Source organism: Ovis aries, chromosome X, assembly GCF_016772045.2.
Source record: "Ovis aries strain OAR_USU_Benz2616 breed Rambouillet chromosome X, ARS-UI_Ramb_v3.0, whole genome shotgun sequence".
Lineage (NCBI taxonomy): Eukaryota > Metazoa > Chordata > Mammalia > Artiodactyla > Bovidae > Ovis > Ovis aries.
In genome coordinates this window covers 23,106,024-23,122,081 of record NC_056080.1, presented here as the reverse complement: position 1 = coordinate 23,122,081, position 16,058 = coordinate 23,106,024, and the positions used below count along the sequence as shown (strand labels likewise).

General features: G+C 37.3%; 1 protein-coding gene across 2 annotated transcripts in view; it reads right to left on the bottom strand.

The window, feature by feature from the left end:
* The window catches only part of POLA1 (DNA polymerase alpha 1, catalytic subunit), a 291,633-nt gene that overhangs the window by 161,135 nt on the left and 114,440 nt on the right, over nucleotides 1-16,058 (bottom strand). For both annotated transcript variants that reach the window (XM_012106423.5, XM_042242229.2), the window contains exons 29-32: nucleotides 15,088-15,293; nucleotides 13,136-13,268; nucleotides 7,477-7,608; nucleotides 2,679-2,853 (exon numbers count right to left, since the gene is read on the bottom strand). In XM_012106423.5, coding sequence (XP_011961813.3) covers nucleotides 2,679-2,853; nucleotides 7,477-7,608; nucleotides 13,136-13,268; nucleotides 15,088-15,293 — 646 coding nt within the window. The remainder of the gene's footprint in view (nucleotides 1-2,678; nucleotides 2,854-7,476; nucleotides 7,609-13,135; nucleotides 13,269-15,087; nucleotides 15,294-16,058) is intronic.

The following is a 16,058-nucleotide window of genomic DNA, read 5'->3' as shown; positions in this document are numbered from 1 at the left end:
ACTGCACGATGATGACAACTTCACATGTCTTCGACATAAAAACTGCTGTCAAGTAGCAGAAGATAAAGATGAGAAAAAGATAAAAAGGGGAGCAGCCACAGCTCCTTCAGGGTGAGAGACACAGGCCCTTCAGCAGCTCTAAGCAGCTACCCAGAAACAGGAGCTTTCAGACGATGGAGGTAGGAGAGGGGCGATGTGCACACGGTCACATGGTCCTCTTGGTAGCCTGAGGGTGCTAAGTAACACCAAGAACGCTCTGAAGATGGAGCTCCCCAGCCTACCAGCTTTGAAAATAATACATGAAAACTGGATTCTAAGACAGCCACAATGATGAGAAAGTTTGTCTCTAAGCAGCTACTATGTGCCTGCAATTTAATGGATATGAAAAGGATCTTAAATACAACCCTGGAACTAACAAAATCAGTCTGGTCTGCTCCTTGTACAGCCAATCTTGAGATATCCAAGTGGGCATCAGCCTGTCTACCAACTATGATCTACCACCTAGGGCTCTTCTGCTGAAATACAAGGCTCCACCCTTATCTGTTAAATATCAGTTGAGAGATGAGGCCTATTTCATCTACCTTTCCTCAGCTCTAGGCCACCAGAAAATTCAGTACTAAGGAACGAAAGGGCAATGGTTAGCCTCTGGACCAGGTTCTTGATGATCCAAACTAAAACCAGGAAGATCTACTCTAAAAAAACAAATGTTTTGTACAGGGGTTTATCAGTGGGGAGAAGAGGAAGCATGAAGAGGATGAAGCTCTCAGGTCTTTGCATCAACACTATGCCACTCCTGGTTGAGGGCGTGGGTCACAGCCTCCCACAGGTAAGAAGTGGTGGTGGTACAAGCACAAGCTTTGGAGTCACACAGAGCTGACTCCCAGTCCAAGCACAGTCGGCCGCTTACTAGCACTGTGACAAGACCAAGTTAGTTACCTCTCTAAGCCTCAGCTTTCTTCTCTGTAAAATGGAGGAGATACAACATAGCCTCATGGGGTTACTGAAAGGATTAAATGAGATAACATATGCAAAGGACTTATTACAATTTCTGATAGAGTAAGCACTCAAGGCAGAGGAGAGGAAAAAAAAAAGAAGGAAGCTCAAAAATATTGTGCACTTACGCTCCCTCCTCCCAGCTGAGGATTTATAAACATCATCAAATACAACTCAACTTTGAGAATACATTATATGATGATTTTGGTAGCAGAATTTTATCTTCCTAATTATGTTTTGCTTAGGCAAATGTCAAAAATGAGTTTCCACTTCCAGAGCAGACACTGATGGGAGAATGGAGAGAAGGAGGTGTGGGGGCGAAGGGGGCATGCTGGCGGGGAGGAGCCCAGAAACACATTTAACAAGAGCAGTGTGAAAAGTATGTGATTTGATGATTCATCTGTCCAATCTCAGTCTACAAACGCACACCAAGAGATAACTGCATGCAAATCTGATGGACTAGAGGAGTCTGGACATATTTCTGCACAGGCCTGACAGTGACTGGGGCGTGGTCAAGATTAGGCACTAACCCTGCCCAGGCCTGGGCGGAGTATCTCAAGTGCATCTCTAATGGCTCCTTCAGAACAACTCTAGTTTATGACGCCAGAGACCAAGGCTGACCCCAAGCTTCAGAGGTTTGCGAAAGCCAGAGTTCATGAACAACAGAACCAGAGTTTGAACCCAGGTCCCTATGATGCCAAAGCCTGTGTCTTAAGCCAGACATTTCAATGAGAGGAGGGGGAGAATTTTCCATGAAGCAGGGACAGATTAAGGAATGCCATATTTAGAAGACAAAATAAGTTGAGCTAGAAATAAAGGTTGCAGCTAGAAAAGTTAATCTATAACTGCCCAAGTCACACACTGTAAGATGTCAGTGGCAACTGGACTTACAGATAGTGAGGAGCTAGCCAGGGACTTTATTAGGCAGTTATTCTAAAAATATTCATCGTTGTGTACAACGGCATAGTGAGCAGAGACCTTAAAGCAACATAACTCTCAATATGCTGGTCATCTAGAAATATGATCAGGGCTGGTTATGAAACACATTTCCAAGCAAGAGATGACAATCTGATGACCTGGCAAAAAGTCAAAGAAAGAATGAGCTGTCAGGGATGGATGGACCCTCCAGAGATGATGAGAAATTAGGTATCAACTAATTCCTAGAAGATAATGAGTCCAGTCTTAGAAAAATTTTAAAAAGCGAGAGCAGGATATTCAAAGGGAATCAAATACAAGTTAAATGCCTTAATGTTAAAAGTTGTACATTCTCACTCCATGCGAAAACACATTTAGAGTCTGAGACAAGAGGAAACAATAATCAAGATACAATAAATCTTATTAAGGAAAATTCACTGATTAAACTGACAACGAAGTAAGCTCAGAGACTAGGAGATGCCTAAAACCTTCTCCTATCCTTTCTTTTGCCTCCTCTCTATCCCCTCAGCATCTGCTGAGTGCAAGCACGGGAGCAGGCATCTGCCTACATAGGTAGCAAGTCTGTGGGGTCGACAGTCTAGGAGGGGAGATAGACGTTAACCAAACAATGACAAAAACAAATGCCCAACTGCAAATGAAGAAGTGCTCAATGTGGTACTGTGCCTCTAAACAAAGCTCCTGACAGGTAAGGGAGAACCGTATGGTCTGCTATCACCGGGTGCTGAAATAAGGGAGCTCGGGACACTTACCTAACCACGATGCAATGAGGATAGCATCAATTCCATCTATTGGCTCACATATTCGAGCCACGACTGGGTGGATCTGCTGGGCCAGGTAGTACTGGGTATCAATGCTTAAATTGTCCTGCTTCTGCAGCTGCTCAGGTGCATAGGCCCTCTGACCTGCAGTGAGATTGGAACCATCCTATAAGAGGATACAGTACAGGGAAAGTTGTGAGAAATCACACATACTTGGCCAAAGAGAGGGACAATTCAAATTTCATATATTCAATTCCAAAGCCCAAGAAGTCCTTTTGACCTGTTGGTGGTCATAAGCATCTAACAGGAGGAAGATCAAGGAGAATGACTTACCCACGGTCCAGGAATGTAAATCCAGCATGTGTTGTGTTCTATTTTTTGTTGAAACATGAAACCAACAAGATGGCATGACTAGATTAAATAATTCCACCTGCCATATCACAGAAACACACAGGGAAGACTTGCTAACAAAGGCCTTTTAGAAGCCATGACCAAAAAATGTGTGACCCTTTTATTATGTTAACATCATAGTATCATCTTAAAGACTGGGTGTATGTGTATCCAGCATCTCTTGATGAAAGCTGTTAAGTGTCACTGAGAAACAAATGAGCAAGGGGAAAAGAAAAGAGCATGAAACCCAACAGTAGTAACCTACACACAAGATATAATGCATGCATGTGCTCAGTGGCTCAGTCATGTCTGACTCTTTGTGACCCCATGGACTGCAGCCTACCAGGCTCCTCTGTACATGTGATTTCCCAAGCAAGAATACTGGAGTGGGTTGCCATTTCCTTCTCCAAGGGATCTTGCCGACCCAGGGATCGAACCCACTTCTCTTGCATCTCCTGCACTGGCAGACGGATTATTTACCACTGCACCACCTGGGAAGCTCACAAGATATAACAGGTAAGAGTAAATTGGCCCATACACAGTCCTGTGGGTGGTGTCATCACCATGTGTGAATGAAAAAGGCATCACACCACTGGACCAACATCCAACAACTAACTCCACTCTTTCTCTTGTCTGCAACAACAGAATTTAATGTTCAGATTCATAAATGTTAACTATTCACAGTGCTCAGCTGCTCTGCAAAACTGATTACCATGTCAATCCTATTCTTTGATTCCTGCTATAATCAGTCCCTTCTCAGTTCAGCGCCAAAGTCAAAGCAAAGGCTACCTTTCACATCGTTATCTTACAACAAACTAGAGGCAATGGGCTCTTTCTCTGCCTAGGCTTCTGACAGAAACAAACTAGGATGTGTATCAACCAGCTTCTACCCATGCTAAGATATAATGAAAGAACTAGAAAGGAAGCAAACCTCAGATTATGGGGCTTCCCTGGGGACTCTGCAGTAAAGAATCGACCTGCAATGCAGGAGATCCAGGTTTGATCCCTGCGTTGGGAAGATCCCCTGGAGGAGGGCATGGCAACCCACTCCAGTATGCTTGCCTGGAGAATCCCATGGACAGAGGAGCCTGGCAGGCTATATAGTCCATAGAGTCGCAAAGAGTCAGACACGACTGAAACAACTGAGCATACATGCAAATCTCAGATTAAAAGACTTGTTTATAATTATTTTTCAGGAGTTCACTGTACAGTAAGAGAATTTAGGCAGAATTAATCAACTTTAATTGTTGCCGTTTTAAAAGTCTGAATTATTAGATGGGAATAGGATGTCAGTGACAAAAAGAGTATGAAAGATCCTTGAGCAGTGTCTTTATGCACCACAACTATATTCAGACTGCCTTTCAACAAACACAGGAAATCTGATCAATTAATAGAATTGCAGTTTTTTAAAAAACTGATCTGTCCTTAAGATTATAGTAATGTTGAGTTTTAAAAAATTTTAATAAAGAACAAAAACCAAATTTGTGGAGGCAAATTATTTTTTTAAATGGTGCTTGAGTTACTTTCCAATGGGAAGTAGATGTTCTCATGTAAGACATGTCTATAAAAAAAGTTGACAAAGTTCCAAGTATATTCCCAGTTGAAGCACTTTTTAAGTATCCCCACAAAAGACTAGTTTTAACAGTGACCCAAACGTGTTTCTTATTATATTTTAAAAATCTGAGCTCAAATATGACTAAATTAAAAAGAATTGGAACGATGACAGGTTTTCCTGTGTTATGTTGGGAAAACATTAAGGCTGTGACATAATATATCAAAGACCTAATTCTCAAATGTAGCAAGACCCTATGGTACATGCAAAAACATATGGCATACACCTTATCAACAGACTGAGAAGCAAGGTTGGCACTTCCCTGAACTGCCAGTGTAGTAATTTGTGAACTTCACAAAGTACATACGTCACAAGGACAACCAGACATGGTGAATCCATGTGGTCATCTTTACTAGGACACCAATGGGCAAAAAGATTTAACAGATGACAACTGGAAGCCTTGAAAAATTATGTTAAAGGCATACCTTATGAAAATTATGTCCGATGAAAGTTAAATAATAAAGGCTTTAACACTTAATCAACAAGTGAAAGTTAATTTAAGATCTCTGCCAATAATTCACATTAGGTTTAATAAGACTATGAACTACAATGTAAATTATTATATACCACAAACACTACTCTCTGAACTCAATGGAATTTATAGTCTGAGTAAGTTATTACGAGAGCACTATAGTCAAAATGTAAATTTTAAACAAAAGAGAACCTGTTTAGGAGCTATGCTATTCTGAGGGTACCTTTGCTTAGAGCAGTAAACAGTTCTCTTAAAAATGTGTCATCATACATTTTCAGAAACATCTTCTAAAAATATGATTGTGTTAGGAAAGAGAAAGAATAATCTGAGTGCTTAAAAGCAAAAGAGGTAGGCAGCTTTGCTTAGAAAATATACTGAAAGTGAGCATGCCCCACTGCTAGGGGACAAAGACAAATTAAAGTACTATAGCTTTTCTTGGGATACAGTAAGAAGAATAAATCAATAAAAGAACTGTTTTTAACAAGAAACTAAGACCCAGAACCAGTCAAATGGGAAAAGGGTTGGAAATACAACAAATTAGATTTAGCATCAGCATTTTGAGCTTTTCTTATATCAATAAGACCCAAGAAGAAGATACTGTAAGACCTAATATTTAGACATCAAGGAATATAAGCTTGACTTTTGAAATATATATATCATATGGCCATACATCTCCATTCCAGGTTTAGCCAAAACATAACTGTGACTTGATTTCATCTTTAGATGCAATTTCAGAAAACCTATATAATTTTTCAAAGTTATATGCTGCTATCTGCTCCTGTCATTAATAATCTCAAGAGCTTTTCCATGTATATAAAGATATAAGGGAAAAAAACTAGCCTATTTACCAAAATCTTTATTTGCATAATATAAAAATTGTTTTTTTGAGATGAGACTTGTCAAAGGCAATATGCAAAGCACATTAAGGGCTTGAGCGAGTCAGACATTTATGGAAATATTTTCCTGCAGGAATTGGCTTTCTGTAACAGTTCTTAATCAAGGGTAACCCTAGGAGGGAGAGAGAGTCAAGTGCTGATTCCTGTCCATGTACTTAAATCATTTGTTATGTACATCATCCACAGTTCAGAGCAGATATTATTCAGACGACTCCTACATTTTGAAGACTCTGATAGCCTCCAATTAAAATAAATAAATTTATATTAAAAAATAAATTACAAAAAAAATAAATAAAAACATATTGATGGTAGTTTGACAAAGATCAATCATATTGCAAGGCTTATCTAATTTTTTTAATTACTAACAAAATGCAATACTAGATTAATTAAAAAGAAACAATCTTACTGAGATGAATTATGCCTTTTGGTGAACAGACCACACCACAGTAACTAAAAAATTTGGACACAGGCTTTGACTTTTTTAAGCAGAGAGAAGGGATGCAACTCCCTCCTTTGTTTTGATTGAAGTTAAGTGCTTCCAAAAAAAAAAAAAACACACACACACACACAAATAAAAACAATTTTCCCCAAACCCAAATCCCCTTCTGATCTACCTTTCTCCCCATCCCTAACTGTGACAGGCATGCTACTCTCAAAAAAAAACTGGTTACTGGTTTAAAACTGTTCCAGAGAGAAGGCAAGAGATGGGTTCTAGGCCCACTCCATTCAAAATAAAGAATTAAAAAGGAGATCTTGCTACATAATCTGTGTTTTCTGCATAGCTATGGTTTTAGGATGTCTTACCTTTTTCCATATAACCATGCATTTTTTTCAAGTAATTATTTGAACAGGCTAGTGAAACATGCATTTACTCGCTTATTCTACCAATATTCAGAATGGAAACTGCTGCAAAAGGAATGATAAAGGACTACTGCTGGACACTGGAGAAGGAAATGGCAACCCACTCCAGTATTCTTGCCTGGAGAATCCCAGGGACGGGGAAGCCTGGTGGGCTGCCGTCTGTGGGGTTGCACAGAGTCGGACAAGACTGAAGTGACTTAGCAGCAGCAGCAATAGCTAGACACATGAGCAAACTGGTATATGCTTTCATTCAAGTTCATTTCAAATTTAAACTGTAGCAACTGTATATACCTGTTTCACCAAAGTAGTTTCACTCAACCAAAGCATTGGTCTTAAAAAATAACAATAATAAAAAAACACTGGTCTTAAAAGTTTTATGAAAATTTTAACAAAATATTTCATATACCCCTGACTAATGTTTTTAAATGCTGTAAAACCAACCAAGACTAAACCTTCTCTACAGCATCAGTTACTTGGGTCAAATGAGACACTGTAGAGATCTGGTTTTTACTCTGGGTGTGAAAGCAGTGTAAGTCTTATTCATTATGACAGTTTTACCTGACAGATGACATAGGACACAGTATCTCCAGCTTTCACCTTTCTTCCTCCTTGAGAATTTATCCAGAGGGCAACATGTACATGAGGTAGGCTTTTTTTATCAGGGTAATCCTGGGGATCCTTGGTCAACGCCTAAGAGAGAAAAAGCCCCAAACTTTACAATAAAACCCTTCACATACAGATATACACAAAACATATCTTTGCTAGAATCACATCAGCCACATAAACATGACAGAAAGCTATATGTAGAAAATACAGCCTCAAGGCTCCTCTGTCCTTCATGTAGTAACTAATATAACCAGATATAACCCTGACAAAAAAGAAATATGAGCTTTAAGGCCAAGGCACAGGATACTTGAATATAAAAATTAAGACTATACATTCAGTCTTCTATGCAGCCTTAGAATTTAGATTACTTAAGACAGATGGATAACAGTTCCTCTGACTTAATGATTTGTTTCTCAGTGGTTTCTCTGCCTAAGTAAATCATTAAGGCACCAGAAATCACGAGATTTACTCACACTGTCAACTTAAGTTTTCCAAAAGCAGAGTAAGTGAGTTTGTAACAGAAAAGCCCCATGAGAGCAGGAACAGGTCAGCGCTGCCCATAGCTGCGGTCACAGGGCTCACAATGATACTTGGCGTGTAGAGCAACCCAATGTTTACAGAAGAAATTACTTCCTTCACTCTGTGATAATTCATGAAGTTCAAGCATTGTAAACTATCGCATGATGAGTAAGACAGTCACTGGTTCTAGGCCATCTGTCATTATTAGATGACTTTCCATTCTTCAAAAAAAATTCTAAAATAAGCTACATGTGCCAGAAGGGAGTGGTGAACTATGTGTTACAGAGAATCTGGAGAGGGAAAGACCTCTACCATTTGAGAGCAGAAACCATGGAAGAAAAAAATGAACTAGCACATGAAGGAAAAAAGAGATTTTTAAGAAAAGATGACAGGATCAAGAACATTCAAGCAGAGAGAAAAAGTAAAAGTTAAAAGCAAGATGAGAAAAAATACAGTCTATTGGACTAGAACTCAATATGCACAAAGGGAAGGGGTAGGTTTCAAAAGACAAGAGAAAGGACCAGGAATAAGGTATGTGTCTATATCACCTATTATGTGTGGTTGGCAGATCCCTGGGGGTTCGAGACACCTTTTTGCAGGCTGGAGAGGTCAAAAGTATTTTCCTAATGATATCATTTGCACTGGCGCTGCAGAAGCAATGGTCAGTAAAGGTGCTGATGCCTTAGAAACATGAACCTGGGCAGACACACCAAACTGTACTAATACACATTGTATTCATCACCACCACAAACTCAGTTCTTTTTTAAGTTCTTGATCCTTGAGTACAAAGTTATTATTTTGTGTGACAAAATGGGAAGTATGCACAAGGCACGTCTACTGTACACTCAAGAACAAAGGTTGCTCAAAGAAAGGCATTTGTAATATACAACTGTCTGAGTTACAAGCTAAACTAGCTGCCTTTCTCAGCACAATTTTTATGTGAAAGAATGGCAGGCCAATTATGGGTTACCCTAAGTTGAGTAGCTGGCAGACAATCACTCAAAAAGAACGAAGTGAGCCTGCCACTTCAAGGAAAACACCTGACAGTACATATTGCCTTTGAGAATACTGAAGCAATCAGGCGCAAATTATAATTTTGGAAAATTTGTTTCCATTCCTGTGAGCTTGACAGCTCCCCAAAACTTAAGACTTTTCTCATAAAAAGGAATGTTTTAAAATGTGGTTTTTGATAAAACTCAGGAAACAGACATTTAAATAATGATCAATGTATACTATCATGCATGGGTAAATTATCAACTCAAAGCACCACACAGATGAATAGATTGTAATGTAAGAGAGTATGATATGGTTTCCTACTTTCACATTGCAAATAACCTTTAAGACAATACCACTCAGAGTACTGGTATAGAATCAAAGAAGAATACACACAACTATCGTAAGAAGTTACTGCAATAGTTCTACTTCTTCCAACTACATATTTGTGTGAAATGACATTTTTCCTATACTTGAACCAACACCAACATCACATCAGACTGGATGCACAAGCAGATATAAGACCCTAAATGTCTTCTGCTAAACTAAACATAAATAGGATTTTTAAAATAGCAAAATGACACAATTCCTCTGATTAATTTTTCTTTGTTTCAAAATACATATTTCTCATGAAAAAAATTTATTTTTGTAATCATTTAATGGGTTTACTGACACTTTTAAATAGACTAATAAATGCTTTCCAGTTTTAATTTCTAACAGTAAATATCAATATAAGCTATATAAACAAAGGTTCTTGCAGTCTTCAACTATTTTAAGAGTGTGAAAAGAGTCCTGAGATCAGGAAACTGGAGAACTACCATAGGAGAATAAAAGCAGGTCGTCAAACACAATTGCACATCCACCCGTTATGTACACTTTCTAAATTATACACTCAGTGTAGGAGAGTGCCTGCCTGGAAGAGTCTCCAAGTATTTGAACCTCCTCAAAGCTGCATTATGCAAAGTCTTGATTGACTTGGACGGGCAATACTGCATAGAAATCTTAATCAATATAACTCTACTTAAGAAAACTGTTATCTTCTTCAATTGACTATACTTCAGTGCAATGTTAAGAAATTCTGAATTTCATCTGACACACTTTCCAATTATTAGATTGGGGTCATTTGGGAATTTTACAAGATAGTTTCAGAAGGCTTGATTTTTCTAAAAAATCCTTCCTGGTGGTTAGGCTCAAGTTAGCCAGGGCTATACAAATCAGCTGTGAGGTATTTCATGTTACTTTATGAAATATATTTAAGATTAGAGCAGTTCAGAAAAATCACACACAGTGTTTTTCAGCTGTTGTTGGCAACAAAGGCTTAAATCTCTACAAAAGTAAAGCTCACCACTTCACCCCTCCACCTGAGACTCACCTCCCATTTTTAAGCTGTACAGATATCACAAAGTCAATCTAATCTAATCTATATCTTATCATAAGGCCTTCCACAACCAGTCACATGGTTGTGGAAGAGTACTCTTCAATTCCACTCTCCTTTGAAAGTGACAAAATGTAAAAATTTACTCACAAGTTTAAACAGTACAGATATTCAGACAAATGTTAATCAACACAGTCACTTTTGATATATAAAAAGCTTAATATAAACAAGCACAGGAATAACTATGATATAGATAGTCCTTTCATTGAATTTACTGTACTTTCACTGACACTGCAGGAATTCTTCTTTATTTAAAAAAGTATAAGAGAATGGAACAGTATCTTTGGTACAGCACTTTAACATCTTGAAAATACCAACTAGGTTTTGCTTATTCTACTTTATATCCCAGATTCTAGCACTGTGCATGTAAGAGGTACTCCATGTTTGACGAATGGATGATTAAACAAGCAGAGGAATTCTTTCAATGCTCAGTGACCAACTATTATTTGCCAGCTACCACACCAAGTGAAATGAAGACTATAAAGACAGTAAGTAGGTTTCAGATCTGCCATGGAAAAATACATGCACAGTCCAAATCACCCTATGTATTAACCAGTATTGTTAGTAGTAATAAAAATATGTGACTTTGAGTTGGCAATTACTGAAGCTGAGTGATGGATATATGTGGGTTCAAGATGTTATTCTCTTTACTTTGGTGTAAGTTTCAAATTTTCGATAATAAAAACTTTAAACTAGCAAGGCTAAAGAAAGTTCTTGAGAACTCAGAGATGGCCAGCGTGTCTCTGAGGCTACGTTTCTCTGCACACTAGTAACACTGTCTTGTCACCCACAGAAGTAGATGATGGCCTGGGCCCACTACCTTAGAGGGCAATGTTCTTTTGCCAGTAATGTGGTCATGTTGGGATGCAGCCTTCCTAATTCATGCCTGGAACCCCATGCAACAGAGGATCCATATTTCTAAGAAGGTAGATAGTGTAAGGGATACAATCTGCAGAACTGATGCAAAAATTGATTAAAGCAAAACTGAAACAGTAACTCTTAGACAAATTTTTAAGAAAGAGACAAAACAAAATCTGAAAGGAAACCACTCTCCAATGTAACAAGTGATTCCATACCAATAGGCATGTACTGCATCACTTAGAATGAAGAGCTAGTGCCAAGACACACATCCTCTTATATTACTTATTTCTCATTTTTTGTACTTTTCACGCATAAGTGAATGTCATTTTTGTGATATTAAAGACATCTCAGTTAAGGGACAGGAAAGAAATGACTTACCCTAAGAATAAATACAAATAAGGACACACAAAGAAAATATTCATTCTCTCTAGGAATCCAAGAAATACAAAACAAATCCAATGATAAAATAGTGTTTCAGATCCTTTGTGGTAGCAATGCTTTACTTAAATATCACAAATGATACTATGACCAATGAAATATCTCTTATATAGTACAAGAAAATCTGTGGTAAAATTAGCACACACATTTTTTTTTATTATTAATTAGTATCACTGTTTTACAAAGCAATCTGACAAGAGCCATATAGATACTCAAACTTTTTGACACAAATATTTTACCATTAAGGACTCTAAACTAAGAAAGTAATTCATCCAAAAGCAAAAAGACAAATAAACAAAGATGTTCAATTCAGTAATTTATAAGAGCAAAAATTAAAAAATGTAATATACTCAAGCAAAAATTTTAATTAAAGGTGTACCAGTGAAATGCAAGATTAAACATGATGATTTTTAAGGTTAATACCAGTATGTGGTAAAATCTATTTAAGTGAAAACAAAGTTCAAAATAATATACACTGTAATTGCTATCATGTAAAACTGTTTTAAAGAGTAAGGATATGCAGAAATGACTCATTATTTTAGTACAGGGGCATTAAGAACAAGTTTTAACTCTATAAATTCCATTTAATGCTATCATTAGACTCTTTCTCATCAAAATTCTTTTTAGTATGAGGTTTGACAGCAAAATTTATTTATCACAAAATGGATAAAATGGTTATTTGCAAAATTACCTTCTGAGTATGTAAGGATACTCCTTTTAAATGGAAAAAAAGAGAAAAATTTATAACCTAACATCTTGAAATACACAAGCACTTTTGGAAACGAAGACTTTCCTTTTCAAATTAGGTAAGAAAAAATATTCTCAATTTTCAACAACTAAGACTATCCATAAAGAGTAACTTTTATAGTAAAAAAACAAAAACCACAAGTGGTTTGAATATATAGAAAATGCTAGCACCATCTTATGACTAAAGAACAACATCCAAAGATGCCTTCTGATTACAGAACCTCTAAGGATTACCTTCAGTAAAGTTGCACAAACACAGGCTCTCTGTCTAAGTTTATAGGCCTGCCCCCCAAACAACTATAACTTAGGAGGAATATGAAGAATGTAATACTCTCAAGTTCCTGAAACATCAATTATATCACTCCACAGCACCTCTGGACATGAGGCTTCCATGAATAAAGAACTGTGAGAGAAGGCCCTGCAACAGATAGGGGAGCATCAGGGGCTGAGCTAGGAAGAGTGCTATGCTAATGCGCAGTCTGTGAGATAGTTGTTAAGCAGCTTTCATCACCGGCTAGAATTTATTTCAATTGCAAGGATGAGGTGGTTCTTCAACTATCTGAAGGAGGAGAAAAACACATGGCAGCAGCTGGGCACAGTAATAAATGCCACATTTACCTTATTAATTTCAAACTGGCTCACTGGGACACTGCCGTTTAGCACATTTTCTCCAATTTCTATTAACCTCTTCTGAATGTTTTCCACTATAGTGTCCCGGTTTTGATCCGAAAGAATCTGGCCAATGACAAAGCTGCCAAAAAAAAAAAAAAAGAAGAGGGTTTGATTTTTTAATATCATAGTTTATTAATAAAGGAGAGACAAGGAAGATAAATGCCATTAGATTAACATGTGGACAAGAGCCATACTAAAAGCTAACATGAGGGTTAATGTCCAGAGGCCGTTACTATTTGTTTTTTCAACATTAACTCCACCAAAGGTTTACCAACCTTGCAATGTCAGGTTTGTTCTTAAATACAGAGACTTTTTTTTTTTAACGAGGCAGCTAATGCTTCCTATTTTGTGTGTGGATGGAGAACAATATGTGTTCCATCATGTTTTTAAGCAATTATAAAATTCACAAGCAACTATATTCTACTAATAGGTTAAAATCTGAGAAGACAAATTTTCCACTTTCCTCATAAAGCTCCAAGATATTCTCTCTGATAGTATCTCTGCCTGAGATGACCACAAGCTAGAAAGTAGGCAAATAAAGTTCTTTATGCAAATCATTTAAAACTCAGAGATTTCAAACTTTTCTTTCTTCTGCTTTATTATATTTCTCAGTGTTCTCCAATCGTATTACTATGCCTCAAAAACTTCATGTTATTCTATCAGATTCCCCAAAAAAAAGAGAAAAAAGGAAGAAAAGGAGTAAGGAAGCCAATATTTTATCCATTTCTGAGAAAATGCGCAGCGAGGGTTTGACAGCTGCATTATAATTTGTCAGAAAAAGAACCCTGACAAAAACATTTGTATAGCTTTAATTACTAATACATTTCTAACTCAGAGAAATTTACTTCTATTATGATGCATCTTTTCTTAGAAAAGACAAAGCTGAAGAGAACACTCTAATCGACAGTCTATACAAAGTAGTTTCATCTTTGGGTACATTTGGGGGCAATGAAGCATTTCAAACTATATTTCATAAAAGGCTAACAGTGACCCACACTCAGATGATCAACTTTGCCTAATCAAGAGCAGTTTTGCAGAAGCAACAATTGCTCAATCTTCCAACTTGAAAGCAAGCGAAAGGCTGGAAAACAAGTAAAAAAAAAAATGCTGATATTCAGCAACACAAAAATTTATTTAAAATTTAACTTTAAAGAAAAAATTCCCTCTATTTTCAGAACTAGTCAGGTTCACAAAGCAGGAATTATCTGGAAAGATGGGACATAGTGTACCTGAAGATTTGTCTTTTTAAAATGGGTGCTTTATGTGGCCCTAAAACAAACAGGTCTTATTAGCACAATCTGCAGTCTCATGTATAAAACTAAGGGGTCAGTTATGACATTTATTATTTGGGAGGTACATACAGTATTTGAGAACCAGCTCTTAAATTAACCTGAGATTAGTAAGAACCTTTACACACAAATGATATGGGTGGGGACAGTCTCACTCCATGGCCCACTTTGAATCCCAGAACATTTGAAGCCACAACACAGGGACAACTTAACAATCATGGCCCTAAGGAGGCGCTAGGAAGATTCAGAAGCACAATGTAAGGGACTTCCTAATAGAAAGAGTGAAGCAAAACAAAATAAAAACAAGCTAACATCAATGAAACTCTGTAAGCATCTAAAATGTGACAGTTTAACCTCATCATGAGTGAAAACTCATAAGATGCACCTTACAGCAAGCATCTCTTACTGAGCAAGTTTTGCTCTTTCTAAGTTTTAACCCATCTGTAAGATTCCATTCCAAATCAGTAAGAGCTGTTAATACACAATAATACCAATAACAAAAAGAAGTTGTGTCCTTGTGCTTGGCAGAATCACAAGTGTTCTCCACACTGTTAACGCTTGAATTTTTTAAAAGCAAACAACAAAAGCAAAAATGAAAGCTGAACTCACTTTCCAGTGTCTTTAGCAAGATCACACCAGTCTCTTCTAACTATATCTAATCCTTTCACCTCCTGTTTCGTGACGTAATTCCCATCTGATGTTGGCTCAACAATCAGAGCAGCGTACTTTTTTTTCTTCAGCAGTAGCAGGGACTTGAAAATACCATCAATGTCTATTTCAAGCAGTTTGTACAACTTATTCACTTCACTTTTCACCTGTGAAAATTTCAACCATTAATGTTACCTTCTCAAATATCCAATATGGAGAAGATGAACATGCTACAAATTCCCAAGAGTTCATCTAAACAGAACTAGAAGTCACACAAGACTAGAAGGCATTTACTCAGGTTACATGGAAAACAGTATTATGTTTGGTATGATGCAAGAACTTTGAAAAAGCACAGGAACAAAAACAGATAAAAAGATAAACAAAGAGACAATACTATAAATACATCATCTCACTCAACCAAAGGACAGAAGTGGCAGGGTCAGCTACAGGAAATGTATGACAATTGTGTAATAGACTGTTTTCGAATCTAAAAGCTAAATGCATAAGTACTTACCTTCAAACTACTGAATTAGAGATTAGATAGTCCAACAACTAGATACATGGCCAGTAAAACTTTACTATTTAAAATAGTGTCTAAGATCTCTCTGTACCTCCTATAGCACCATGACTTTAAGCAAATAACTATCTGCTGAACAAATAAATGAGCAGCCACCTGCTCTCTATTGATAGGGTCATTGCACAGACCATCACCTCAAGGGAAAATACACAACTTTTCAAGGTCCAGTGAGTACAATATGCCAAGCTTGTAGTTAAGTAAAGACTACAGCTCAAATTTCACACCTTTTAGGGGAGATAGGCAGGAAGTTGTTAGCTTATAAGATGGTACCTTAGTTTTAGTTTATTGGGATAATAGCTTAACATAACAAGTGATTGAAAAACACCTGCTAATTGTTAGGTGAACAGCAGTTAGG